Raw genomic sequence first — 27,638 nt, 5'->3', positions numbered from 1 at the left:
AGGGTGAAGGGACAGGTCAGAGTCTGGGTCTACTTTCAAGGAAGGCCTGAGAGGATCCTCTGAAGGACTGGACGTAGGTGCAAGAGAATGTTGGGGTCAAGGATGACCTAAGATTTGGGGCCTGGACAACTGGAAGAGGGGCTTACCACTAACTGAGGTGGGGAAGATGATTCAAGAGGAGTAGCCTTTGGAGGGTGGACCAGGAGATCACTATTGGACATGTCATGCTAGAATTGTGCAATAGAAAGTGGCCAGGTTGAGTGGACAGTTGGAGCCCGGCATTCAGAGGGGTGATCTGGATAGAAACAAGCCTCAGGGAGCCATTAGGTGGTATTTAAAACCATGAGATGGGATGCCATCTCCAGAGGGTGAGGCTCTATGGTGCAAAGGCCACTTGCTGTAGAACAGAAGCCGTGTCTCCAGTTGTCTAGAGTTATGTATGAATGGGTGGCCGATGACGGGGCTCTGACTCCACCCTTGTCATAATAGGCCAGCTGCAGGAGAGAGGCTACAGCCCCTGCCCCCTCCCTGGGATCCCCTTGCAGGCTGGCACAAGGGTGGGCTCAGGAGAGCTAAGTAATTATCCTTATAAACCAGGAGGCTCCTGCCTGGGAGAAGCAGGGAGGGGCAGGCTGCAGCCCCATCCCCTCTAAATCTCTTGACATTTCCTGGGAAAATGGTGTCATTTCATCATTGTATTCCTTGGTAAGGCTTACATTTCAGCTTCCGGGAAACTGACAGAGAGGATAGGACAGGCGCCTGGGGCCCGCTTTGCTCCCTGTGGCTTTATATAACTCAGGCCTTTCCCCACAGCCATTTACAACTCTGGCTTCTGTAACATGGTGCCAGCAGGATTAAGTATTTAGCGCCCACTATATTTTATGCTCTTATTTCTCACAAAATGTTCCCTCCCTCCATGAGGATAGCTCAGTAAACAGAATCCCTTGGCGCAAATGACATGCTGGGTGACCACGGGCTCCAGGGGGCTTCCTGTGTGCCGCCTTCTCCTCCTCTCTTTTCTTAAGAATTAGCCCAACTCAAGTTTATCTTCATTTATCAACTTTTCCCTAAAATTGCTCCCAAATACTTCTTTGAGATCACCATGCCAATGCCCAAACAGGAAAATAGATGAGTTCAAAATGGCAGCCCACCCCAGTTTTATCCAACTTGAGTGCCATTTCCCCAGGAAAGGGGAAGGTTTTGGGGGAAGAGTCTGGTTTCCAGACAGCCAATACACAGACCACGGGATTGTATCACATAGCCCAGCCTTGCAGATGAGATCCTGAGTCTCCCAGCCACCCATGCCCGCACAGTGCTGGCAGTGGGATACTAAAAATTAAGCACCTGTTACTTCTCTTCTGCTCTACAGATTTCATCCCCATCCCCATCTCCCCAGAGGAGGTGGAGAATCTGTACCTCCTTGGGATCCTTTGGGCTTCTGACTAGTAGCCCAAAGGGTGGCTCTCAGCCCCGCAAGGCAGTGCCCCAGGGCTATTCTACCTCACTTTCTCCATTCTAGCCCTCAGCTTGGTTCCTGCTCTCTGCCCATTCCTCCCAGAGATATACAGTCGATACCACTCATATCTTTTGCTGCTCCTTTGACAGATGTATTCCTCCCAGCTCAGTTCCAAGCTGAAGGCATGGGTGAGCCTTTGAACAGTGTAAAGTCACATCAGGCACAGAATCAGTGAGGGTTCAGCACAGCAGTGCTGGAAAGACAGGGTTGGGGAAAGCTAGATCTAAGGGCCGTCTGCAACTCGAGAGTTGAGGGCCTCGGCTAAACTCCCAAACAGCAAACCCAGCCTCCCCAGGGTGGGCGAAGGGTCTTGGAGCTGAGGAAGGGGTTGCTGGGCTACGGCTGGTTCTCCCACAGATGGAGTGGCTTTGGCTGAGTCGGGGGATTGACATTTCAGTAGCCAACTGCTTGAGGTGGGGGTTGAAGGGAAACGTGGAAGCAGAGGGAAGTTTGGGGACATTCTTCCCAGAATAGCTTTAAAAATAGGACAGCTTTACAAACCACCCAGGATGATTGAAGGCAGGTGGGATCGAAGCAGATGCCCTCTGGAGATGCCTGTCAGACTTGAGCATGTGGGAACTCTGGAGGTTTTCCTGATTGTTCAGCAGATTTCAGAAGGCAGCCTAGGATATTCCTTCCCCCAGGCCCTTTGTGTGTATTGCGTTCAAGTCAGCACCTGGCAGAGAGGAGACCCACAAGCATCTGTGGAGGGAGGGATGCGTGGGTGGATGTATGGGTGATCAGTAGGTGGTTGCGTGGATAGATGGGTCATGGGTGGGTGAGTAGATGGATAGATGGATGACTATAGACTCCAAATTAGCTGGCGAGGGTCCTGTATGAGGATTCGTGACAGAACATGATAATCCTAAGTGGTTAGTTTTGCCATAGCTTCCTGTTAAATAGATGTCACCTTAACCTTGGGAAGAAGCTATACTTTGGAGGCAGGTGGCATTACTCCTGGCCGGGTTTTTTGATACTCGGCTGACAAGCTTACCTTTTATTTGAAGGATACTGTGTCAAACCATGGACTTAGTTGCCAGAGAGAGACTCATCAGAGCATGGAGGCCGTCGTTCCAAGAGCCCCCATAACTGCCATTCTCGTCCTGCTCCCTAGACCCCTCCAGAGTGCCCTACGCCCTGCCGGTGGGCCTTAGCCTCTCCCCCAACCTGATTTCTCCAAGGTCACAATTTCTTGGGATCCTGATAATGCAGTTTTTGAAAAATGGGCCATTTCATGGGCTACTGCAGATGCAAGCCTGTACTTCACCTTCTCATCTAACCAGGAGTACTTTAAGGCAGTCCCAGGTCAAAGGAAGCCTGCAGTGAGCTCTTCCATTTAATGAAGATGCCCATTGGGGAAAAAAGTCCCTTCTTAGTTTTATCTTATTTGGGTTTCTTAAGTTGGCTTGCAAAGAGACACCTGCATCCCCAGGCTCTTTCAGATGGGTGGTCCTATTTTCCCCAGGAGCTTTTTAACCTGGAGAATATAACTAGTCCTCCTTCCTCTGGTTCCCCAGAATCAAGTTCAACACTTGGGTTTACTTTCTCTGTTGTCATCAGCCTGATTACTAAGAATTCTGTGTTGGGAAGAATTTCAGACTATTAGGGGAAACCGTCTCTCTTGAGGGAGGGTTTAGTGTAAGAATTTAATGTTTATAGAAAACGGCTTTTTTCTCCCCCAACACAAGCCTTCACCATCCACATCCTGGGAAAGCCGAGCTGCCTGGCACCCACAGCTCTCAGCCAGGTACCATCTTTCCTGTGCTGGAAGTTACTAGAACTACAGGTCAGCACAGAGAAGAGAAGCAGACCCCGAATGCCCAGGTTTTTGTTTGTTTGTTTGTTTGTTTGTTTTTTGAGACGGAGTCTTGTCTGCCACCCAGGCTAGAGTGCAATGGCATGATCTCGGCTCACTGCAACCTCCGCTTCCCGGGTTCAAGCGATTCTCCTGCCTCAACCTCCTGAGTAGCTGGGACTATAGGCACGTGCCACCATGTCCGGCTAATTTTTTTAATTTATATTATTTATTTATTTATTTATTTATTTATTTATTTATTTATTTTGAGACGGAGTCTTGCTCTGTTGCCCAGGCTGGAGTGCAGTGGTATGATCTCAGCTCACTGCAAGCTCCACCTCCCAGATTCATGCCATCTCCTGCCTCAGCCTCCCAAGTAGCTGGGACTACAGGCGCCCGCCACCACGCCCAGCTAATTTTTTTTTTGTATTTTTAGTAGAGATGGGGTTTCACTGTGTTAGCCAGGATGGTCTCCATCTCCTGACCTCGTGATCCGCCCACCTTGGCCTCCCAAAGTGCTGGGATTACAGGCGTGAACCACCACGCCCGGCCATTTTTGTATTTTTAATAGAGACGGGGTTTCACCATGTTGGCCAGACTGGCCTCGAACTCCTGACCTCTTTATCCCCTCCTTGGCCTCCCAGAGTGCTGGGATTACAGGCGTGAGCCACCACACCTGGCCTGAATGCCCAGTTTTGAAGTTGGCTAACACGTCCATCATTCTGCATGTTTATGCATCAGTGAGGGCCTGTGTGCAGACAGAGGGGGCAAGCTGGAGATAGTGAGAACAGAAAGCAGCTTATCAACATGGACATGATGACAAGGAAGTGGCCATCTGAACCTCTGCCATCCCATGACACCTGCCCCCACACTCAACCCCATAGCCACCCAAGGGCAGAAGGACTTAGAACAGGCAAAGCCAGCCCACAGCTACCCGGGGGGAAGGACTTAGAACACTCTTGCCTCTTTTACATGCTCATAGCTTCTGGAATATTTGTAAGTGCACTCCTACTGAAATCGCTCGGGTAGCTGATCCGAGGGACTTTTGTGATGGGAATTGTTTCCCCATCCACACTGCTTAGTGAGTCTGGCTTGGAGACCTACAGTTTCCTTAAGACCATCCTTTATAGAGCTCAGGTCTTTTTTCTGACAGTTGGAATCAGAGGTGCCCAGCCCAGAGCAAAAAGCCATGTCAGCCATCTGCAGCAGTGGCCTCCCTCTGCCCAGGTCTCCAGTGTACTTGTCAGGGTCCCCTGTGGACTCCAAGGCCTCCTGTGATCAGCCACCCGGTAGATGATTCCCCAGAGCACTACCCTATAAGGAATATCTAAACTATCCCTAATTTTCTTCCCTTCAAATCCAACTTGTCTCAGTCCTGTTTTTCTCATAAAAGGGCAACTTTCTGGCTGGGCACGATGGCTCATGCCTGTGATCCCAACACTTTGGGAGGCCGAGGCGGGCAGATCACTTGAGGCCAGGAGTTCAAGACCAGCCTGGCCAACATGGTGAAACCCTGTCTCTACTAAAAATACAAAAATTAGCTGGGGGCAGTGGTGCACGCCTGTAATGCCAGCTACTTGGGAGGCTGAGGCATGAGAATTGCTTGAACCCAGTGGGTGGAGGTTGCCATGAGCCAAGATCACACCACCGTACTCCAGCCTGGGTGACAGAGTGAGACTCCGTCTCAAGAAAAAAAAGGGGGGGATGGCAAGTTTCTGAGTTCTGATCCCTTGAACTGTGCTGGCATGAATTGTAGTTGATATTTTACCTTGTGAGTTGACTGGGGATTTGCTGGGGAGACAGAGCCTTATCCTGATGGTGTGGTATTAATGGGCTGACCTCAGGCACTGTGGTATTCTAGGGTCGGGGGATGATCTGAGGCAGAAAGGGCCCTTCCACATGTTCCTCAGATTCATCCAGTGAGGCCTGCACTTTTAGGCCTCCCTGGGTTTTTCCCCTGTAAAACAGGAATCAGGCAGTTAGATCTCACAGTACCTGTGTGAGGTAACAGGGAGCATCTTACTAACCCGTTCTCCAGATGCAGCTCAGCAAGGCCAAGTGACTTGCCCAAGCTCTCCTGGTACTCTGCACTCTCCTTGGATGTTTGCCCAGGAAGCAGAGCCCTCAGTGGTGGGCAAAGCCAGTAGCAGTTGGAGAGAGACCCTGCCAGGCCTCTCTGCTCCTCTGACCACAGTCAGAGTGTCTCTTATCACCTGGGTAGCACTTCCTCTGTCTGCGGCAGAGCCAGCGCCACCGGGGCAAGCAGGCGGGTGAGGAGGTGCCAGACAGGATTGATAGTTCAGTTTCCTGTCCTTTCCTTCTGCAGACCTGTGAGGGAGCTGACGTTATTTTTATCTGGGGACACTGGCGTGGGAGGTATTTGTTAACGTCATCTGGTAAACACAGTTGAATTATCTGTTGTCCAAGGAACCCTCAAATAAGTAGTGTTAAGCATGCTAAGCCGCTCACATTTAAAGATACAGTGAGACTCCTGGGAGAGAATTTGCTTATGGTGCTGCCATCACAGCTGAAGCCCAGAGCTGTCAGTTCCAGACCCCAGGCTTTATTTAACCCTCTTGGGTTTGGGGTTCATCACACATAAGGGCTCACGCTTTTTTGAAAACCGTGCTTCCCTATCTGTTCTCTACAAATGGGAAAGTGCTTGCAGTCTGTGGGTCCCATGCAGGGACAGGTTGTCTGCAGTCGCTACTGAGTGTGTGTTAAGTTAGCACAGCGCTGAGTTCCGAGTCCCATGAAGTAGCTGTGTGGCACACCGCTGTGTGTCCTGTGTAGCCTACAGGTTTCTAAAGGCAGTTTCGGGGTGCACCCCCACCCACAGGCCTTACATTAGAGCTCCCTCTCTTAATGCACTTCCCAGTATTTCTCAAGTGCCTCTGGACCTTGCTGTGTCCTGAGAAGCTGTCCCATGGGTGGGAGCAGTGGACACCATTGTCACTCTCAGCAGTGGTTCTCAACCAGGAGTGATTTGGCCTCCAGCAGACACTTGGCAATGTCTGGGGATATTTTATTTGGAGTTTTCACAACTGGAGATGAGGGTAGGGGCTTCTAGTGGCATTGAGTGGTAGAGGCCTACGGTGTACAGGACAGCACCCCCCAAGAACCAATGAGCCAGCTGAAAATGTCAGTAGTGCCAAGAATGAGGCAAGGCTGCTGTAATCTTGAGGCAGATGGAGCCTCCTCTCACTGCCGCCAGCGCGTGACTTGACAGGAGGTGGCTGGGTCAGCAGGGCTGTGAGTGGAGAAGGTGAATGGTGCCAGCCAGCAGCCTCGGGTCACGCAGAGCAGTTCAGAAAGTCTTACTGAGCTCTGCAAGGCCAGGACCAAGCCAGATTTTAAGGGGATGATAAGCAAGGTGTGGTCTCTGGCCACAAAGACAAACCATGCAGTTTTGTAGAACACTCTAAGTTCACGAGGGGATTGTATATCTCTTGCCTTGTTCAATCTTCACAACAACTTATGGGCTTGATGGGACAAGTAGAATCAGCCCTATTTTGTGGATGACCAAACTGAGGCCCAGTGGGGTAAATAACTTGCCCAAGGTCAAAAAGCCCCCAGATGATGGATTTCTGGTCTTTCACTAGAACATTGGGATCTCTGTGCTCCTCTTCTCTCTTGGGTCCTGTTGGATCCCATGTTAGTGAGGAATCAGTCCTTTCTTGTATTTTTATCTGGGGACGCTGGCATGGGAGGTATTTGTTAACGTCATGCGTGGACACCTGAACAAAGACAGAATGAACTTCCCATCCTAGAAGCCACCCTTTCTCCTGGGGAACTTCTATAATAGCCCAAAGTCAGAGTAATTTCATTTTCATGCCTTCTCTGGCCAAGCTCAGATCTAGCCAGGGACTTCCCCATTAGTATAGGGGCCAGAAGCCCACCTCTTTGTGTGCCCCAAAATTATTTCCTCCCTGGGGTTGCCACTGCCTTGGAGCCCCCCATCCATTTATTCAGTTAACAGATACACACTGAGGGCCTCCGGTGGCCTAGACGCAGCAGGTACACTGCTGAATAAAGCAGACAGATTTTCTCTGCCCTTGCAGAACTTGCAGTCCGAGTGGGAGAGGCAATCACTGAACACATAAGCTTACAGGTGTGCCATTTCCAGTTATGATGGGGCCATACAGAAGAGCCAACACAACACAGTAAGGGACGTCACAGGAGTGGAGGGCCTACTTAGAGAAGGCAGGGGGCCTCTGGGAGGAGAAGACAAGTAGACTGAGACTTGAAGGAGGTGCATGTGCACCAGCTTTTCAGCAGCCAGAGTAAGAGGGTCCCCAGCTCTGGTTAGAGAAGCACCATGGGGTGAAGGTGGGTCACCTCGGTATGCATGGTGACAGGATGGATTTTTCTTCCCCACTCTACCAGTATTTCACAGTCAGCATCTCCATCATCAGAAATATCTTGATGGCCTCCATTCACACCTCAAGTCAATGTGAGTCCCTAAACTGCTGTTTTATACCCAGCTGTATTCTCTGCCAGATACTCGAGAGAGGAAAAGAGGAGTAAGATACCCAAGAGGCTTATAGTCTAGCCAAGGAAATAAAACATGCCGGCAAAACTAGAACCAGCTGGAACATCAGCCCCCATCTCCGGCCAGCCCATCACTTCCCCCACCCTCAGTCCCTTGATGTCAGTAGCCACCTACTGTTCTCCCTCCTGTCTACAGAGACACCTTCCCTCTTGCTGGCTCCAACACCCACCATACACTGGCCAAGGAGTGGGAGGTCAGCCAGGCTACCCCATCATACTGGCATGGATAACCCCCCACACACATGTCCTTGGGAAAACCAAGGAAGCAGGAGGAGCGGGCATTTGTGGAGGTGCTCCCTTGGCCAGACATTTTCATCATCATGGTGATTAGCCCTGTTTCCCTTTTCTGGGTGGGGAACGTGAGATAGTAGAAGGCCTGGGGCTTGCCCAGGTCCAAGGACTGGGTGGGAGTCGGGTCAGAGCACCTCACCCAGGCCTGTCTGGCATTCAAACCCATTGTGCATATCTTGACACACTAGTGATTTTCATGTATTTTTAGCAGAAGAGTTGTTTTTCCAAACTCAATCTCAGGCGTGTCCTCAACCACATGAAACAGACCTGGCAGAGGGCCTCTGCCTGGGATCCAGGAGCTTTGAGTCTGCCCACTCAACTGCCCTTCACCCATCCCCACAGGTGGCCCAAGCCTCCTTAGGAACAACACAAGGAGCCCATCTAGTCTTCAGACCAGATCTCAGAACGCATGGAGAAGGCCTGAGCACTCCCTTCAGGGCTACCCCTACCCCCGGCACTGCTCAGAACGGACCTCACTGAGTCCAGTGGGGCAGGACCACACGGAATGGTACACTGTGAGAGAGGGGCCCGTTCAGACAGAGCCTGGTGCAAACAGCTGCCATCCATGTCTGCAGAAATGACAGGCACAACAGTCACTTCCAGGTCTATATCCCCATATGGTCTCCAGAGGCAGGCACAGACCAGGATCACCATTTCACAGACGCAAACGTTGGTCTCCCTCAAGCTCCCTGGACTTTGTGTCCTTCTCTATCCTGGCTCCCCGCTCCCCAGCTGTTCCTCAACTGTTGTCCAGTAGACATTTTGGGATACGGCATGATAAAGGACGTGTGCACTCCCATTGCAACTTCCTTCAGGGATAATGCCACATAAATGTTAACATGACTTTTAAAGACCATCTGTGGCAAAGTTCAAAGTTGTGGGTGGATGTGAGCTTCAGGCCGAGTCATTCTGGAATCCCCATTATAGGTCAAATCTTTTTGTGAGCATTTCAAGGGGTTTTCTCAAATTCTATAAATAGTTTAGTAACGCCTGTGTATTCATCTATTTTTAAAGCCAGTCTTCCGGACAACTTCAGAAGTAATTGGGCCACTCATTGAAAGTAGGGTTTCAAAAGTCATTTCTTCAGCTTCCAACTGCTTCCAGAGCAGAGGGATCCCAGATACCATTTCTGCCTGGGGTTGGGGACCCAACCTTTGTAGAACCTGGACCAGGCAGAAACCTTGGAGAAGACTCTAGGAATCTCCAAAGAACTGGATAAGCTGAATTCTGGTCCCAGCTCCCAGTTTCTCCCACAGGAAACCTCAGATACAACATTTCATCTGCCTTATGCTTCAGTTTCTCACATAGCAGAATATGGACACAATAACCCTTCGCTGATTAGGAAGGGTTATTACACCTGTTTGCGTCACTCTGCCACCTGGGTGCAGGTCAAAGGTCTCTTTCATTTCACAGATAAGGACGCAGAGGCACGGTGACTGGCCTGACAGTCACATGGTGACTTTCCATTTTATAGATGGGGACACGGAGTCATAGCAGTTGGCTAACCTTGCTGTCTTTTTATTTTGCGGTTGGCCTGCTCCTCAGGCTGAGGCCGCAGTGAGCACAGCCCCCTCTGTTTCCACGGAGAGCTTCACGTCATGGATAAGACCTACCTCCTGTGCCCAGGCCTAGGCCTGGCAAACACCTGTCTCCAAGCCCTCGGCTTCTCTCCTGGGCAGGATGGCAGCCAGGCAGGGAGAATCCGAATTCTGCAGAGGCAACAACTCAGCCCTCTCCTCTGAGGACCTGGAGGGAAGTATAAGGCAGGGGTGGGCGGCTGTCATGTCTGCATGATGACCTTTTCAAACATGATGCCTTGGGGGGTCCAAAGAGCACCAGGCCCAGAATCAGAGACCTGGGTTCCAGCTCTGTCAACCTCAGAAGGTAGGCAGATCAAGGAGCCTCGTCCTCCAGTGAGTTTCTGTTTGAGGCAGAGCCAGGAAAGCTGCGGAAAGTGCCTCGAAAGGCAGAGTGCTAGGTAGAGGTATGGTGAGACGGTGACATGAAGATTAGGCAGGCGGCAGAGGAGATCAGGGTGCCAGCACGGGCACCAGCTACTAAGTGTGTAATCACTGAGGGCTGCCCTCGAGCCTGGGAACTTCAGCCTCCTCACGCCCCTTGACCTGACAAGTGGTACTAATGTCCTCCCTGAGGCTGAGTCCAGTGACACCTTGCTTTGAGGAATTCCTGCTTGTCCCACTGGTATTCTTCATCTGTCAGACAATCCAGCCTTTTCTTTCTGTTCAGGCTGAAAGGAAAACTTCCAGCCTCTTCTGAGGGCTTTTCAAGGCCACAGCCACAGCAGGTGCTGGCTCCTTTGCCTGAGAATAAGACTTCGCGCCTGCATAAGTGTGAGACAGAATTCCCGCTGGATCAGCCTGACTTCTCAGCTTCTCTCTGCTGCAACCCAGCGCCATCCCCCCGCCTCCCTGTCCCCTCCTACGGATCAGCAGAGCTGAGCCTACCTGACCTGATTTTGCCAATAGAAATATGCTGGGTGCTCACATCCTGGGAAACTTGGAAATGTCTCCAAAGTGATCTAGATTTAGCTGGAAGTGGCTGATGGCTGTTCCCAGCCACAGTGTGCGCCCTTTGTCTAGAGCCAACTGCTGGGGAGAAAGCATTTCCAGCCACAGTGTCATGAACCATCAGTCACAGAGAATGTGTCTGGTAATTTTTTATTAATAATAGTTAAAGGATCGGCATTTGGGGCTTGATTTTCATGTCCATTGATTAGAGCAGAATCAAGATCATCCCCGTCATATCACTCTCTCTTCATTCTTTTGGGTGGGACAGAAAGGGCAGCAATCACCAGCACATCGGAAATTTGACATGATGCTCAGGAGAATGTCAGGCACCTGTGACAGCCACCCGATGGTCCTAGGTAAGGCCTGTGATTGCAGGGGGCAGCTGTTATTTCTGCCTGTGGTCCAGGGATCTGTCAGGAATACCACCTGCCCCAGCTGCAGAATGGCCACATGGCCTGGTTCTGTCCAATCAGGGAACCCCATCACCACAGCCACAGTGACTGGGCTGAGAGATGGTCATGTGATGAGCAGGGCCAGTCAGAATCCTTCCCTGAGACTTGAGGGTTTGACATTTGGGGAGGGGGGGCTCTGTCTTCCTTTTGGCTCAGGAACCATTATGAGAGAGACCAGGTGCTGCTGATTGCCATCTTAGCCGTGGCAAAGGGAGACCCTGTCTGTGGCAGCAGAAAAAGCAGTCAACATGCAAGTCAAAGCCCAGACAAGGGAGAGAGGGGAGAGAAGGGAGGACCTGCCCTGGGGTTGCTGTTTGACCCCTGGGGACAGGCTGTGTCCTAGGGCCCACCTCCCATGTAAGACAGCCCAGGACTGTGTGCCTCTTCAGCTAGTCTGAGATGGTTTCTGTCACTGGCATCCAAGAATCCTCAGTGTCTAGGGGCAGAGCAGAGCGAAGCAGTGGAGTGGCCAGGACCTGGGCATTGGGTGGTGGGTGTCTGGGTCGTTGGCCAGGGAGGTTAGGAATACTTGGGGAAAGATTCAAGTCCACCTAAAAAGGGACATGCCCAAACCCAGGGAGTAGTTCAGGGCCCAGCTGGCATCAGAACTCAAAGCAAGCAAATTTGTCCCAGGGCGGAGGCTGCAGCCCAGTGCCCACATGGTCCCCGTCTCCCTCCAGACAAGATGTGCAGCCACCCACAGACTATTGTCAGAGTGCAGAGTGACATGCAGGTCAGATTCTGACTGTTCCAGAGTCTAGGTGTGGCTGAGTCCCCAGGGCCAGGCCTCAGGGCTCAGCAGGACTGAGCCAAGACTGGCAGCTGTGGTCAGGACGTGGCATGATGGCAGCTGTGAGTACAGCCCAGCGGACGTGCCCCTTGGCTGGGCTGCACATGCAGGCTGCCAGGGGTCGGGGGCGGCCAGGTCTGGGGCAGGCTTTGGTGGATGGAGTGACTCAGGATACAACTACCAGGAGGTCTCTCTGCCACTTGTTCAACACCTACTTTGCACCAGATACGTTGCACGTGTTACTCATTTAAGCCAAGGAGGTCTGCCTGACCCAATCAGACTGATGCCAAGACCTTCCACAATGTTGCCCTGAGTGGGTGTGTGAGAGGCAGGGCCCATGGGCTGCTACTCAGGACCCAGGTCATAACCAGATCACCCCTTCCCTGCTTCTCGTCCTATCCTGACTCCAGCTCTGCTAGAAGCACTGCCCACCCAGCCTCAGTGCCCCCTTCTCTGACTCTGTCCCTCACCTCCCAGTCCCCAGCATCCAGGCCCCAGTCCTGTCCTCCCCCACCCGCAACAGGACCTGGGAATCCATTATTTTGTCACCTAGGAGAAGCCTATTGTATTGATGAGTTCTTTTTGTCCCAAGTCACAGGAACCAACTTTAGGTGGCTTAACATTGCTAAATCCTTTTCTGTAAGGATTCTGAGGTTTCATGCAGCCCAGAAGTCCCAGGGAAGGACAGAAGGGAATATTCAGGGTCCTCTCTCAGGCCAGGGGTAACCTGATGTGTCACAGTGTCTCTGGGTTCCACGCTGCAGGCCAGCCCTAGGCTTGGGAATTCCCAGCCCTCTGCCTCACTGTTGATAGGAACAGGTGCCAAGGAAGGACTGCACTGTCTCTCTGAGCTGGAGGCTCCTGTCCTGGGCTCCTCCCACATGATGATGACTGGGATGAGGAGGGAGCCTTCCAGGAACTACCGAAGGCCAGGTCTACCCATGGGGGCCAGGCCGCAGGCCCTGGACTGTGTGATAGGGACAGAGGAGTGAGGGGGCTTCACTGGTTGGGGGAACCAAGGAGGAAAGCCTGCCGGAGGGATTGCAACTGGCCTCAGCAAAGCCCTGAGGGGAGAGTCTGACAGAGAGGAGACTCAGGGCTGGGGCGGAGCTACACTGACATCACCTGTGACCCCACCACACCACCAAAGGGTGGCTCTGCGGAATGTCATGGCCTTACTTGAAGTAACCCTAGGAAGGGGGAAAAAAATCCAATAAGCCAAGAAACATCACTGTGTGGCAAAAATGTTAACCCACAAAAGTGAAACAAATGTCATGAGACAGCGGCCTTGGAGCAGGGACCGGGACTGGCCCAGAGACGGTGGGAAGAAAATATCGGGAGTGAACTGTCAGCTACAAATGAACGAAAAGATGAGTCGGGCATACATGGTGACTCTGTACTCTTATGTCTTAGAGTAACAGCCCCCTGCCCTTTGGACAGGTTGTCCTCTTAGCGAAGAGCTGTCTGACCACGTACCGTGGGATATTTATACATCCAGTCCACACATGTTCATTGAACACCTACAACGAGCCAAGTCCCATTCCAGGGGACATGACTATGGCTCAGAAAACAGGATTCCTGCCTTCAGGAAACGCTTCTAGCAAAAATTCAGGTCATCAACACACATCGGACCTAGTGGAGGTGATCAGGGCTGGGAAGGAAGCATAGCGGAGTCGGAATGAGGAGTCCCGGGGGCTGTCGTGGAGGGGACAGCCAGGGAGGCCTCCCTGAAGAGGGAACGTGGAAGCAGGAACATGAAAGGAGGAAAGTTGGGGCCAAATAAAAAACAAAGCACCTTTTATTTGAAAATTAGTTTCCTCTTTTCAATATACAGAATTCTGTCAAATATGTTTTTTAAGCCCTTCAACCAATCGCCCAGGAGAAGAATGCCTGGGATTAACTCCCGGCTGCCGGGCTCCCACAGCTTCCCATGGTCTGTCCTTCCCACATGGTATCCAGCTTCTCAAGGAAAAGAAACTTCCTGCTAGCAGTAAATAAAAGTGCACTTTCTCCTCCCCACTGGAGAGATGGCAACAGCAGCCACCTCTCTGGACAGAAACAAACCAGGGTCACTGGGGACACAGTATTTGGATGGGCAAATTTCCCTGGGCCATTCATTTTCCAAGAGGGAGCCCGAAATGAGGGTGAGTTTGCAGGGATTGGTAGGGGCTGCCCGTCCCCCTCAGGAAGTGTAAAAATATATGCACCATGGTCTTTGTGCCTTGACCACCCCCAACCCCACCCTCCAGTAGCATCTCCCTGTGGTGGTTTGCGCCCCTGGGTGGGGTGGGGGTGTGTTTTCCCCTTTGCCTGCATACAGCTGTTTTTGGCTTGGCCACTGCACTCCACCATGCCAGAGCTCATGTGGTTATCCCAAGTGGGAAGAATTTCCCAGAATGCCTTGAGAAACCTGAGACACTGAATGGCTTTCAGGGCTTATTGATGTGGCCGGTGCAGGAAATAGCAGTACGTCAATAAATAGTTTTAGGCAGGAAACGGGGCTTAAATGGTAGCCTTAAAGTTTGGGGAAAGACACTAGGGGTTGCTGGGAGGTAGCCTGCCAGTCAGATGAGAATCTAGAGCCAAATACCAGGCTTTGAAATGGCTGCCACCAATCTGAGGCCCCTTGCTGCTTTTGGATACAAGAGGCTGAGGTTAGGGGCAGAGCCAGAGGAATGGCTCGTTTCAGTTGGCAGAAAGGGCTCCTTGTTCCAGAGGAAAAGCTGGCAACCTATAACATGTGTCAAGAGGAGACACACAGGCTGGGTTTTGGTGGCCTCTGGGCGAGGCATGTTCACACCCCAGTTCCCCACCCTTCTCGTGAGAATCACTGCTGACTGGCAGATCACCAGAAGAATTCCGCTGTCCTAATGCAAAAAATCAAGGAAAAGGGTCACAACCTGTCAGTTTCTTTTAAAATAGCTGTTTTTCTGTTTATAAAGAAAAACATTCACAGAAAATCAGAGAAATTCAGAAAGTAATAAAATGTAAAGAATAAAGGTCATCCATAATTCCACTATTGAGAGACAACTCCTGTGAAACACTATTTCTGTCTCCTCTTTCTTTTTTAAAAAAACTGTATTCATGGATGAGATTATATGGTAAATGCAATTTCAGTTTTGCTTTTTTCATTTAATATTATGTAAGAATTTTTCCCATGCTGTTATAAACTTTTCATAAACTTTTTTTTTTTGAGACAGAGTCTCACTCTGTGGCCCAGGCTGGAGTGCAGTGGCGTGATCTCGGCTCACTGCAACTTCCACCTCCAGGTTCAAGTGATTCTCCCACCTCAGCCTCCTGAGTAGCTGGGATTATAGGTATGTGCCGCTATGCCCAGCTAATTTTTTTTGTATTTTTAGTAGAGATGGGGTTTCACCATGTTGGCCAGATTGGTCATGAGCTCCTGGCCTCAGATGATCTGCCCACCTCAGCCTCCCAAAGTGCTGGGATTACAGACGTGAGCTACTGCACCTGGCCACATAAACATAATTTTTAATGGATGCATGAATCATCATTCACTTAATCATTCCCCTATTGCTAGGTGCTTAGGTTGTTAGATTTTTATGTGCATTAAGCTTATTTTTTCTAATATTTTAAATTGTTTCCTTATGATAATTACCAGAAATGCAACTACCAGATCAAATGATAAGAACTCTTAAGACTTATTTTAAGGGTTTTCAGAAAAGTCGTACCAACGTACACTGCCCATATGTAAGTGTCTGTCTCACTGCATCCTTACCAGCATTGACAATTACCATTTTAAGTTGTCCTACTATAGATGGGAAAAAGGTGTTTTTATTCATTCATTCAATTACTACTGATACTGAATTAAGTTTTTTTCATATATGTATTAGCAATTTACATTTTGACCTAGGATTTATCTCTTAATGCCCTTTCCCCATTTGTTCATGAGGGATTTTGTACTTTTATTACAAATTTGAACACACTATTTATATATTAAGACCATTGCCCTTTGTCACATTTATTGCATGTATTTTCCTCAGACAATATCAATTGTCTTTTAATATTTTGAAGCATTCTTCTATTGTCTTAGTGAAGAAAGCCCCTCTCCTTCCAGAAATGTGGGAAATACTCTTTCATTTTCTTCACATTTGTGGTCCTTTTTTTTTTTTAACATTTGCCTCTTCATTCCATCTGGAATTTATTTTAGAGCCCAGTGTGAAGTAAGACTCTAAATTATTTTCCTCCTGATACTTAGACAGCTGTCCCTGCAGTGTTGCTTGAGTGAATAATGCTTCCTATGCCACTGATTTGTGGTCCTCGAGGGATCATGTGATAAACCTTTGTGGATGCCAAGTTTATTTCTAGGCTATCTGATCTAGCACTCCATTCGGATGTCAGCTCTACAGCCTCTTAATGAATAAAGCTTTATTAAGGATAAGTTAAGAGTAATGTAACTCTTTCCAATGTTGTTTTGTTTTTAGTTATTTCCTTTGCTATTCTTTCAAATTACTTTTAGGATTATATTTTCAAGTCTTCATTTCCCTTTCTCCCGAAAAAGTTCACATTGGGATATGGAGTACAGATTGATATTAAACCTGTGAATTATTTCAAAGAGAATTACCATCTTCACAATGCTGTCTTCTCAATGAGGAATTGTATATGTTTCTTCACTTGTTGAAGACATTCTCTTAAATCTTTCAGTTTTGTTTGGCAATTTTCTTTATAGAATTCTTGCATATTTCTTAATAATGTCACTTAAGTATTTTATTGCTTTATTAAATGAGCTTTGTACATTAAAATCTCACTAGTTAATTCTGTCATAAAAGAAAGCTGTTGATTTTGTGTATTAATTTTGTATCTAAATATTCTTATTAGTCACTAAACTCTCTTGTTAATGATAATCTTTATTAATGGCTTCTCTCAGATTTTCCGTATATATAATCAAATCATTTTATCTCTTCCCTTCTAAGGGTCATAGGTGTTGCTACTGTTTTTTAATCAAGCCTATTGAAGTAATACATTACATTTATAGACTTCCTGATACTAAGTCATCCATGCCTTCCTAGGATAAAAATCTACTTGGTTATAATGGATCTGTTTGTTAGTATTTCACTTGGGACTTTTATATCTATTCACATTAGCAAGATTCACTTGTAGACTTCCTTATTTGTAACTTACTATCATTAGATTTTGTTTATAGGGAACTGATTGGAAAGCTTCTCCTTTTCTATGTTCTGAGTCAGTTTGCAAAGGAAAGCAGTTACCTAATTTTTTGAAAGTTTGAATGAACTTACCTATGAAAATCGTAAGTTTAGAGATTTCCTTATAAAGGTAATTCTTTCATAACTTTCATTTTAGTTTATGATTTTTTAGTTTATTCTGGCTCATTTCCTTTTTAGCAAATGATTTTTTTTACAATCACCTATTTCATCATTTTTTCAAAATTATCAACATAGAGTTATAAATAATTTTTATTATACTTTTTGTCTACCTCATCTGTTTTCATATCTAGTTTTATTTCTGTTTCTTCTTTCTTGATTTTATATGTGATTTCCTTTCTCTATTTCCTAAGTAATTAATTTGGGGGTTTTATCTGTATTATGTCCTTATATTTCCTTAGCTATTGTTGGTTTTCTAATTGTTCTAGTTAAATGTTAGATCAACATTGTCTGGTAGAAGTATAATGTGATCTACAATGTAATTTTAAATTTAATAATATGTGTTACTTAACCCAGTGTATTCAAAATTTCACAGGTAGTTAATATTTTTAAAATACGAGACATTTTACATTCTTGTTTTTATACTAAGCCTTTGAAAAGTAATATCTGTTTTACACTTACAGCCCATATCAGTCGGGATAGCCACACTTCAAGCACTCAATGTATTGTCACATGTGGATAGTGGCTACCATATTGGATAACATTGGTTTAGATGATATATTTTCTTCCATTATTTAATGACCAAAATAGTGAAGACTATAAATTGACCTTTCATTGTAGTTTTGACCACATTCCACAAGTTTGTATAGTTATTTCCTAGATAATCTAATACAGGCATTGTATATTTGATTATGTCTTTATTTCATTTTTCTTTAGAAGAATACCTTTTAAGTATTCAAGCAATTGGCTATTTTTTAATGGTTGTTGTTAATTCATAGTCCCAGTATGTAACCTGTACAATTTCAATGTTTTGAAATTTATACTGAGATCACAGCTTACTGTGAGGCTTGTTTCAATTAATCTTATTAACTATATTATTTAAATCACCTAAGTCATTTGTTTTTTATTCATTTAATTGGCCATAGAATGTTAGTGGTTTTATTTCCTGATATAATTCCTCCTTTCTGTTTTTTTTCCTATGTTTCTTTTTTTTTTTTTTTCTTATTCTTATGTTTCAATAGCTTCAGGTATATTCAAATCTATACTATAAAGTCTATAACATTTTGTGTTATCTCTTTATTATGGTTTGTATTTTTATCTATATATAAAACCTTATAACTTTATTTAATAATTGTTATCTTAGATATACTTCCCTTTTACTACTACTTTGTTTTCATTTGCTCACTCTTATTTTTACCCATCCATTTATTTTTTATATTCTGTTTGCAGTTCTGCTAGTGGTTACTAGTGTTTACTTCTAGCATTTTAAAGGCGTACTTTCTTTTTTTTTCTCTGATTCCCAAACTTAAGAAAGACGCAATAACCAGTGAATCCTTATGGCCTGAATTAGGAAATGTTATGTGCTGCACAGACTTCTTTCTATCTCCTTCCCACCAGTATTTACTAATCTCTAGTAATTTAATCTTGGATTATTAAGTCACTACTACTATGAAATTCTTACTTAAATTACATTTTAAAATTAAATATCTTCTCTTCCAAGGATTATTTCTGGCTTTTGATTCCATTGTATAACCAAAATTATAATGACTTATTTTAACTTAGCTTCATAAGTCTACCTGGTTGTAGTTTCAGTTTTCCCTTCTGTTTCTTCTATACCGTGATTTCCTCAGAGTTAAATCATAAATTTTGTTGACCATAACATGCATTCGGAAAGTTTTTTTATTTTTTATTATTTTTAATTGTAGTTTAAAAATAACATAAAATGTACTATTTCAATCATTTCTAAGTGTACAGTTCAACAGTGTATAGTCACATTCTTGTGCAACCAGTCTCCAAAACTTTTTCGTCTTGCAAAACTGAAACTCTCTACCTATTAACCCCCATGTCCCCCTCTCCCCAGCCCCTTGCAACCACCATTCTACTGTCGTTTCTATGTATGGGTTTGGTTACTTTAGATACCTGTGTAAGTGAGATCATGCAGTATTGTCTTTTTTGACTGGCTTATTTCACTTTGCATAATGTGCTGAGGGTTCATTCATGTTGCAGCACATGTCAGAATTTCTTTCTGTTTTTAAGGCTGAATAATATTCCACTGTATGTATATATCACGTATTGTTGATCCATTCATCTGTGGGTGGATGCCTGGGTTGCCCCCACCTCTTGTCAGTAATGCTACATACTGACATCTCTTTGAAATCCTGCTTTCAATTCCTTTGGATATATACCCAGAAGTGGAATTGCTGGATCATATAGTAATTCTATTTTTAATTTTTTGAAGAATCGCCATACTATTTTGATTTTTGAGATGGAGTCTCACTCTGTCCCCCAGGCTGGGGTGCAGTGGCATAATCTAAGCTCACTGCAACCTCCACCTCCTGGGATCAAGCAATTCTCCTCCCTCAACCTCCCGAGTAGCTGGGATTACAGGTGCCCGCCACCACACCCGGCTCATTTTTTGTATTTTTAGTAGAGACAGGGTTTCACCATGTTACTCAGGCTGGTCTCGAACTCCTGACCTCAAGTGATCCACCTGCCTCGGCCTCCCAAAGTGCTGGGATTATAGGTGTGAGCCACCACGCCTAGCTAGCCATACTATTTTTCATAGCAACTGCAGCATTGAATTTTTTAAGATAAGCATGTAGGAGTGATTTGTTTTAGAACTTACTTATGTAAGATCTTTCTCTTGCTTTCACTCATAGGCAGGTTTGTTCTTTTCCCTTCAAACTCACGAAGACATTGCCTTCATGTCTCTGAATTTTTAACCTCAAATAAAGAAGTATAAGGCCAACCAGATTTTTGTTCCTTTGTGAGAAGACTGTGACTTTTGTTCCTTCATAGCTGTTTTTAAATTTTTCTTTTTCTGCGAAACTAAAAAAGAAAATTCAGCAGGGGCAACATAGTGAGACCTTGTCTCTACAAAAAAATTTAAAATTAGCTGTGGAAGGATCACTTAAGCCTAAGAGGTCGAGGCTGCAGTGAGCCTTAATCATGCCACTGTTCTGCAGCCTGGGCAACAAAGCAAGACCCTGTCTCAAAAAAGAAAGAGAAAAAAACAACAACAACAGCAAGAAAAAAGAAAAGGAAAGAAAATTCTTCCACTAAGTAAAACTGGGGCAGGGCAAGGGACTTCTGAAACACTGTGCACACGTTTTACCTAAAGAGTCAATACAATTTTATTATTTATTTTCAATGAGAAAGTTTATTTCTCTGCTCTCTTTGTTCTGTGTATTCTGGTATCCTTTTTGAAAACTTCTCTAATTCACAGATTAGATGTCCACTCTCTATCTTCTCTATCGTTTTTCATTTTGTTCCTAGTCTATTTATCTTTGTATTCAGGTTTCTGGTCTATTTATCTATTCTGCTCTCTAGGCGGTTTCCAAGTTTATCTTCTGCATTACTTTTTCTGCATTATCCATTCTATCCTTTACTGCCTCCAGTTCATTTTGATTTTGCTGTTGGATTTCTAGTTTCCATTGGCTCTCTCCTAATCCCAGTTCCTATCTCACACTTCATTTCAGCCTGAGAGTTGCTTTGCTAATCACAATCCCTTCCTTCAAATGCCTTTTCACACATCATAGAATCTATATTGTCATTCTCCTTACATACAAGCCAACATGTTTTGCACTTGAGTTTTTCATTTTATTTATATCTGGTTGATTGTCATTAACATGTTCAGAGTTACACACTTCCATTAAGTTTTCGCGATACTGCTCCTTTATTCTGCCAGTCAGGATATTTGTGTAGATGCCGTATTGCTCTGCGCCTCCCTCAATCCTGAATGAGGTCACCCCTGTCTGGTCTTTTGTGTTTGCTGTGTGCATCAGCCTTGGACTAGCTTGGTGTCTGCTGAGGCAGAGTCTCCCTCTCAGACCTAAAGCTGGAGGGTGGCTTCATGAGCTCATCTCAAATCCAATTTCTAATATTTAGCAGGCATTCAATCTCCTAGTAACCTTTGCTAGCCCAAAACAGAATGCTGTCTTGATGCCATGGATGATCAGGAAGAAACTAAGTCAAGCGCTAGTTCTTTGATCAGACGCAATCCATTGCTTAAAACTTCAGTTCCTCGTACACACTGCCCCCAAGTTTTTCCTACCCCAGACGGCTTTGCCTGAGAGCACCACCCCTTAAAGGACACAGCATACCACCCAGTCTCCTCCTGCCCCGCACTGCCCTGGAACGCCAAGGCCTGGAGTAAGGGCGGTGCAGATGGGAGCTGCCTTAATACACAGGCACAGGGCTTTGCTAGTACTGACAGATCCTGTCTACCAGCCACAGACAGATAGAGGAAGGGGTTGAAGCCTCAAGCTACTCCTGCCTTTGGTCTTCTGGGTCCCCTGCCTTTGGTCTTCTGGGTCCCCCGGGCAACCAGAGTTTGTTGGTGACAGCGCTTTAGTTAATGATGTCACCTCCTGAGTCTGGGAGGAGTCTGCTGGGGAACTGTTATCTTCCTTCTCAGTGTTGCTGTGGGACTTGGTTCTTTGATGTGTGTCTTCATGGGTATTTTTAGGGAATATAAGGCAATGACAAGCTGGGGGTTGATAGAGGGGCACCATTTTAACACCCGAGTTAGCATTTGATAAAGGCCTGGAGTTGTGGTTCCCAGCCAGGGTTGCACGTTAGAATCAGCTGAGGAGCTGTCAAAAATTACCAGTGTGTCAGCCCCACCCTGACCAGTTACACAAGACTTTCTGAGGTGGAGTCCCAGCATCCGCAGCCTCAGAGATCCTCTAGGTGACTCCAATGTACAACCAGGGCAAGAGCATTTAACCCAGAGCAGAGAAGGGGCTTAAGTTCTCATTCAAGTTCTAGTACTGTGGGGCCTTAGTCAAGTCTTTTAATATCTTTGTGCCTCAGTTTTTCCCATTTGAAAATGAGAATGGTAATGCCCACTCTTGCTCAGATTACATAAGAATATTATGGGATAAACAAAGGTTCATGAGAATGAAAGCACCAAAAGACGTATGACTTCAAGCCCAGTAGTGCAGAGCCCTTGGCAGGCCCTGGGATGGCAGACACCACCATTCATTCATTCACTCATTCATTCATTCACAAAGACCCTGAACAGCTGGGACCCCTGTGAAGGCTGCCTGCTCTAGGCTCTGGACTAGGGTGAAGAGACAAAGCTGTCAAAGATGCTGGGCACCCACCACTTGCGGGGACCCTGGAGTCCCTTGTGGTCCCTTTACACCCTGAATGAAAGACAAACAGCAGAACTCTACAGTCATTCCCAGGTGGACACTTCAGTGAGAAAGGAATGGGGAGGCAGGAGGCCTGAGGGGTTAGTACAAGGCCCATGAGGTCTGCAGGCATGGCTGGACTTCCAAGGGACAGTGTGGACAAATGGCTTCATGGAAAGTACAGACTTGGAGAGTGACTAAGCGTGGGCTCTGATGCACTACTTTCCAATTTAAAAACACCATAAGAGCTGCTCTTGCCACAAAAGCAAAACGAAACAAAAATGGGTAACTGTGAGATGATGGATATGTTGTTTGCTTCACTATAGGAGCCTTTTTACTGCCTACATGTATCCCATTGCATCATGTTGTATACCTCAAACATACACAATAACATTTTTTGAAAAATAAAAAACACCATAAGGAGAAAAAATGTTTGGTCTCCAGAGCAGGCTGACGTCAGTCTGAATCCCAGCCCTGCCATTGGCTCATAGTCACGGGCAAGTTACACAACTTCTCTATCCTCAGATTCTCCATCTATAAAATGGGGCAGTAATAGGACTTGCTTTATAGGACCATCGGGATAACTATGTAAAATACCACAGTTAATGCCCTTGGCTCGGTGTCTGGCTCACCAGTAGCAGCTGCTGCTGCTACTGTATTGCGTATAAATAGAGACATCAAAATAGTTATAGATACACACACAAGTATATACTTCTTTGTAACTGATGAGACTCAGGTCATTATAAGCTGTGGCCTAGGCTCATCCAGAGCTGGCACTGCAGGGCTTCTCAGCCAGCCCCTGACCTGCCACCTGAGGAGACCAAGGCACCTCTAGATGGCACCTTCATCACTCACAAGGGACAGATGTTAACCAAGTCATCTCTGAGGGCCTTCCATCTCTGGTGATGCTGAGATTCTGGTGTCAAGGATGCTGGGCTGAAGTCAGCAGTGGTGAGGGGGACTGGGCTGTGGGAATGGTCTGAGTCACATTCTACAACCTGTCTTCACATATTCTATTTTGGTGGTGGCACAGTCACCCAAACCAAGAATCTTGGCGTCATCTTGGACTCTCCCCTTTCCATCACCCCTTACAACCCACCACTTAGCAAGTACTATTGCCTTTCACAATGTCTCTTGTGTCACTCCTGTATTGGTCTGCTATTGAGACTGAACAAACAACCATAAAAATCTCAGTGGCACACAGCAGTAAACGTGCATTTAGATGATGTGTGTGCAGATTGGTTGGGGGTCACCTGACTTAGGCTAGACTAAGGCGAGGCCCTGTCACACATGTTGCCCATCTTCTTCCTGGGACCATCAGGCCAGCCCAGAGAGAGTCTTCTTAGGATGACAGAAGAAACATGAAAGTCAACGTAAATATTTAGGGCCTCACATCAGAATTGGCACACCATCGCTCCTGCCTCATTCTGTTGGCCAAAGCAAGACATATGGCCAAAACCAAAGACAAGAGGTAGGGGAAATATCTTTCTGAATATTATTTAAGCTACCCCAGATTCTTACCGTTCAGCTGTCAGAGCACTGAGGTTTTAATTTCATCCTGCCTGGACACTTGCAGTGGCCTCCTGCTTGGTCTCCACCCCTTAGCTGTTTTAACCTTTCTGTTGAGCACTGGTATGACTGTGGTATTTCATGGTTCCATCCCCAAAACCTTCCCTAGCAACCGTCCCATGAAACCCAGCTCCTTGGCTTTTTATACCTTCTTCTCTTATATCACAGTGATGAGTGAATATGTCTTATCTTAGCTCCTGGTGCAGAGCCTAGCACACAATGGGGCAATAATATTTTTTTAAAGGATGAATGAATGAATGAATGAATACCTCTAATTTTCCTACTGTCCTCTAGGCCCCTTGAGGGAGGGGCTGTAGCTGTGTAGCCCAGTGCTGGAGCACATGGCCCTCTGTTGCCATTGCTGATGATGTGTGGGTGGGCAGTGTTCTGGTTACCCCCAGCCTACCACGCAGAGGGCATGACTTGGGGGTTAGCAAAGGGAGCTGGGTTAGCCACAGGGAGTTAAGTGCAAAAGTGCTGAGTCTGGGGAGGGTGTCACCTCCCGTTCTACCTCATCCTCCCACATCAGCATTGCCGTCAGTGAAGGAGGGTGACTAGCAGGTCTGGGCAATGCCCAGAGGCAAGGAAGCTGTGTCCCCAACCTGGGGACACCTGAAAAAGAGGTGTTGTGGCCACAGGTCAGGGTGGTCCTAGCCACAGAGAGTGCAATCATGCACCCCCATCCTCATTTAAGACATGGGGTTTGCCTGCTGCCCAGGAGCAGCCCCGAGACAACAGATGCTCTGCACAGCAGGGTGGCATCCGGGCCCCTCCCCAGCCCCAGGAGGCTGACGCAGTCTCTCATGCCTCCACAGAAGGACTTCACGGTGCGCGAGGAGCTGCAGCAGCAGGACGTGGAGCGCTGGCTGGGCTTCATCACCTTCCTGTGCGAGGTCTTCGGCACCATGCGCAGCAGCACGGGCGAGCCCTTCCGCGTGCTCGTGTGCCCCATCTATACCTGCCTCAGGGAGGTAAGAGACCCGCTGCCTGTGCCGCCGGCGCAGCCGGACAGTGCCAGGGCTGGAATGTGTCTCAGATACCCGGACAAAGCTATGAGGGTGGACTCACTTAGAAAGGGATCCATCCCGGCCAGGCACAGTAGCTCACACCTGTAATCCCAGCACTTTGGGAGGCTGAGGCAGGTGGATCACCTGAGGTCAGGAGATCGAGACCATCCTGGCTGACGCGATGAAACCCCATCTCGACTAAAAATACAAAAATTAGCCGGGCTTGGTGGTGGGTGCCTCTAATGCCAGCTACTCGGGAGTCTGAGGCAGGAGAATGGCTTGAACCTGGGAGGCGGAGGCTGCAGTGAGCCGAGATCACGCCATTGCACTCCAGCTTGGGCGACACAACAAGACTCTGTCTCCAAAAAAAAAAAAAAAGAAAGGGCCCCATCCTTCAGCAAAGAGATGCACAACAGCAGGCGCTTCTGTTCCCCAAAGCCAGGTCTTTCTTTGTTGGGTTTACATAAAGGGAACCAGCACCCCCTTCCCCCGCGGGGTGTTGTGAACTCAGGCCTCAGCCATTTCCAATCTGGAGCACTGGCTGCAGAGGGGGGCCTATGGTAAGTGTCTCAATGAGCAGTCTTGGAATTGGATTGGATTGGTTCGCCACTGGATTATTTATGCTATGAAAACATGTTTTCTTCTAAATTTCATCTGAAAAAGAAGGAAATAAGAATGACCAAGGAACTTTTGAGAAGCAGGAATTCACCAGGTGCTTGTGCTGCCAGATATTGTTAACTCACTTTCTACACCCCTCTGGCTGCTGTCAGGGGAGAGAATTGAAAGGGGGCAAAAGTGGAAGCTGGAAGACGAGGGGGCTACTTAGGCTGCCCAGCACAAGGTTGGTGTCTTGGAAGACAGCCTCAGAGTGAGGGCGAAGAGCGCATTTAGGCTCTAGTTGTATTTCTGAGTTACAGCCAGCAGGACTCAGTAATGTGAGATGGAGGAAAGGGAGGAGGGGACATGGACTCCCCGTTTACCAGCTTGGTGGCCCCATTTTCTGAGATGGAGGATGCTGGATAAGAAATAGAATGGGGATGAAAAGCAAGAGTCAGTTATGTTTGAGTTGCCTGTTAGCTGTCCGTAGGGAACTGCCCGGAGGTTGGCCGGGTGGAAGGGTCTAGAGATCCTGAAGAGGTCACGCATGCAGATAGGGGATGGAGGGTTCTGTGAAGTATCAGTGTGCACCTGGTGCTCAAAGCTGGGGACCGGATGGAACCATGCAGGAAGAGAGTATAGATGGAGAGGCAGAGGAAGGGGGCGTGTAAGAACCCTCACAGCAGCCCTTCACTGGGACCTGGACGCCTCCCCCGTGTTGTACCCTCCCACTGCCAGCAGGCCTCTGCTGGGGCTACCAGGACACAAGGGAACAGCCTCCTAAGATCAAAGGACCAGGACAGAAAAGTGTCCTGGGTTTGGCAACAAGCAGGTCACGGGCCCTAGGTGTCAGTGGAGGTGAGGACACGAGTGTGGACAAGTCTTTGGAGAAGTTTTTCTGTGAATGGCAGCAGGGAAGGGGAGCTGTGGGGTCAAGGGGCATCTTTGTGTTTTTGAAAGAAAGACGATATAACAGAGCAATTTAAGAGAAGGGAGGGAGTGTATTTATAAGTGTTTTTGAAGCATCCGTGTATAGAACAATAGCATGCTCATTCCAGACTAGCACAGAGCACACAGTTGTCTCTCGGGTGCTTTGTAAACCTGTGAGCCTCTGCCACTCCATGTACCCAAACCACATTTCTTAACAAATGCACTTGAAATCAGATTTGTTTCACAGATTCAGACAATGGCCTCTCCTGACTTTATTTCATCCTCAAAGTGCCTTGAGCTCAGAATGCAGCTCCATGAGGGCCGGCAGCTCTGCTTTTTGCACCCTTTGGAATGACTTGAAGGCAGCCTCATGGAGGCTAGGAGCGGGCCTACATGGCCTCTTGGGTCCTCCCATCCTTGCCTGCATTGCCCTGTGCCCTGGACAACCCACCTCGAGACAGGGAGCAGCACTGTTCTAGGGCGGTGACCTGAATTGCCCCAACACTTTTCCTCTGCGTGATCTGGACACCTCCTGGTGGTGTTGTCACCTGCTCCTCCGAGAGGGAGGCAAGGCTATAGCCGAGCGCTGGCCCTGGCTGCTGGGACAGTTTTAACACCGCCTGAGGTAGTACAAACGTTCCGGTGTGAGATCCAGAAGGTGCCAGGAGATGTGTGCAGACAAGAACAAAGAGCCACGCCTAACACACACTTGTTGGATGCATTCAACTTTTCGGGCCAGTTTGACAAACACAGACCCATCCCATGCTCATGGTAAACTTGAAGAATAAATAAATCACCTATGGCCTTCTCCAGTTTGTAAAAGAAGAGGGCAGGGCCCCATGTACCAAGCTAGCGAGGGCCAGGCTGCGGCAGGGTTCAGATCCTGGCTCTGTTGTTCGTCAACTGCACCACGTTGCGGAGCGTTTACCTGCTCTGAGTTTCGGCTTCTTCATCTGCAAACGGTGCTCATGCTGCTTTCTCTGCAAGGTGCAGGGAGGGTGGCGAGGCGTGGAGAGACAGCTAAGCGCACTAGGGACAATGAGGCCAGAGGCTGGAAGGAGGTGCCCAGAGCACAGCAACTGGCAGAGAGCTGGTTGTCATCTAGGTTGATGGGGCCTAGGGGCTGAGCACA

At 47.4% G+C, this 27,638-nt stretch overlaps 1 protein-coding gene across 1 annotated transcript in view; it reads left to right on the top strand.

Annotated features, from left to right (window-relative positions):
• Positions 1-27,638, top strand: part of CTIF (cap binding complex dependent translation initiation factor) — a 335,511-nt gene that overhangs the window by 263,130 nt on the left and 44,743 nt on the right. Inside the window, exon 11 of the mRNA XM_025365501.1 lies at positions 24,788-24,943. Within this exon, the coding sequence (XP_025221286.1) occupies positions 24,788-24,943 (156 nt within the window). The remainder of the gene's footprint in view (positions 1-24,787; positions 24,944-27,638) is intronic.

This window comes from Theropithecus gelada, chromosome 18 (assembly GCF_003255815.1).
Source record: "Theropithecus gelada isolate Dixy chromosome 18, Tgel_1.0, whole genome shotgun sequence".
Lineage (NCBI taxonomy): Eukaryota > Metazoa > Chordata > Mammalia > Primates > Cercopithecidae > Theropithecus > Theropithecus gelada.
The sequence above is the reverse complement of the archived record's forward strand: the minus strand, read 5'-3'. Positions and strand labels throughout refer to the sequence as shown.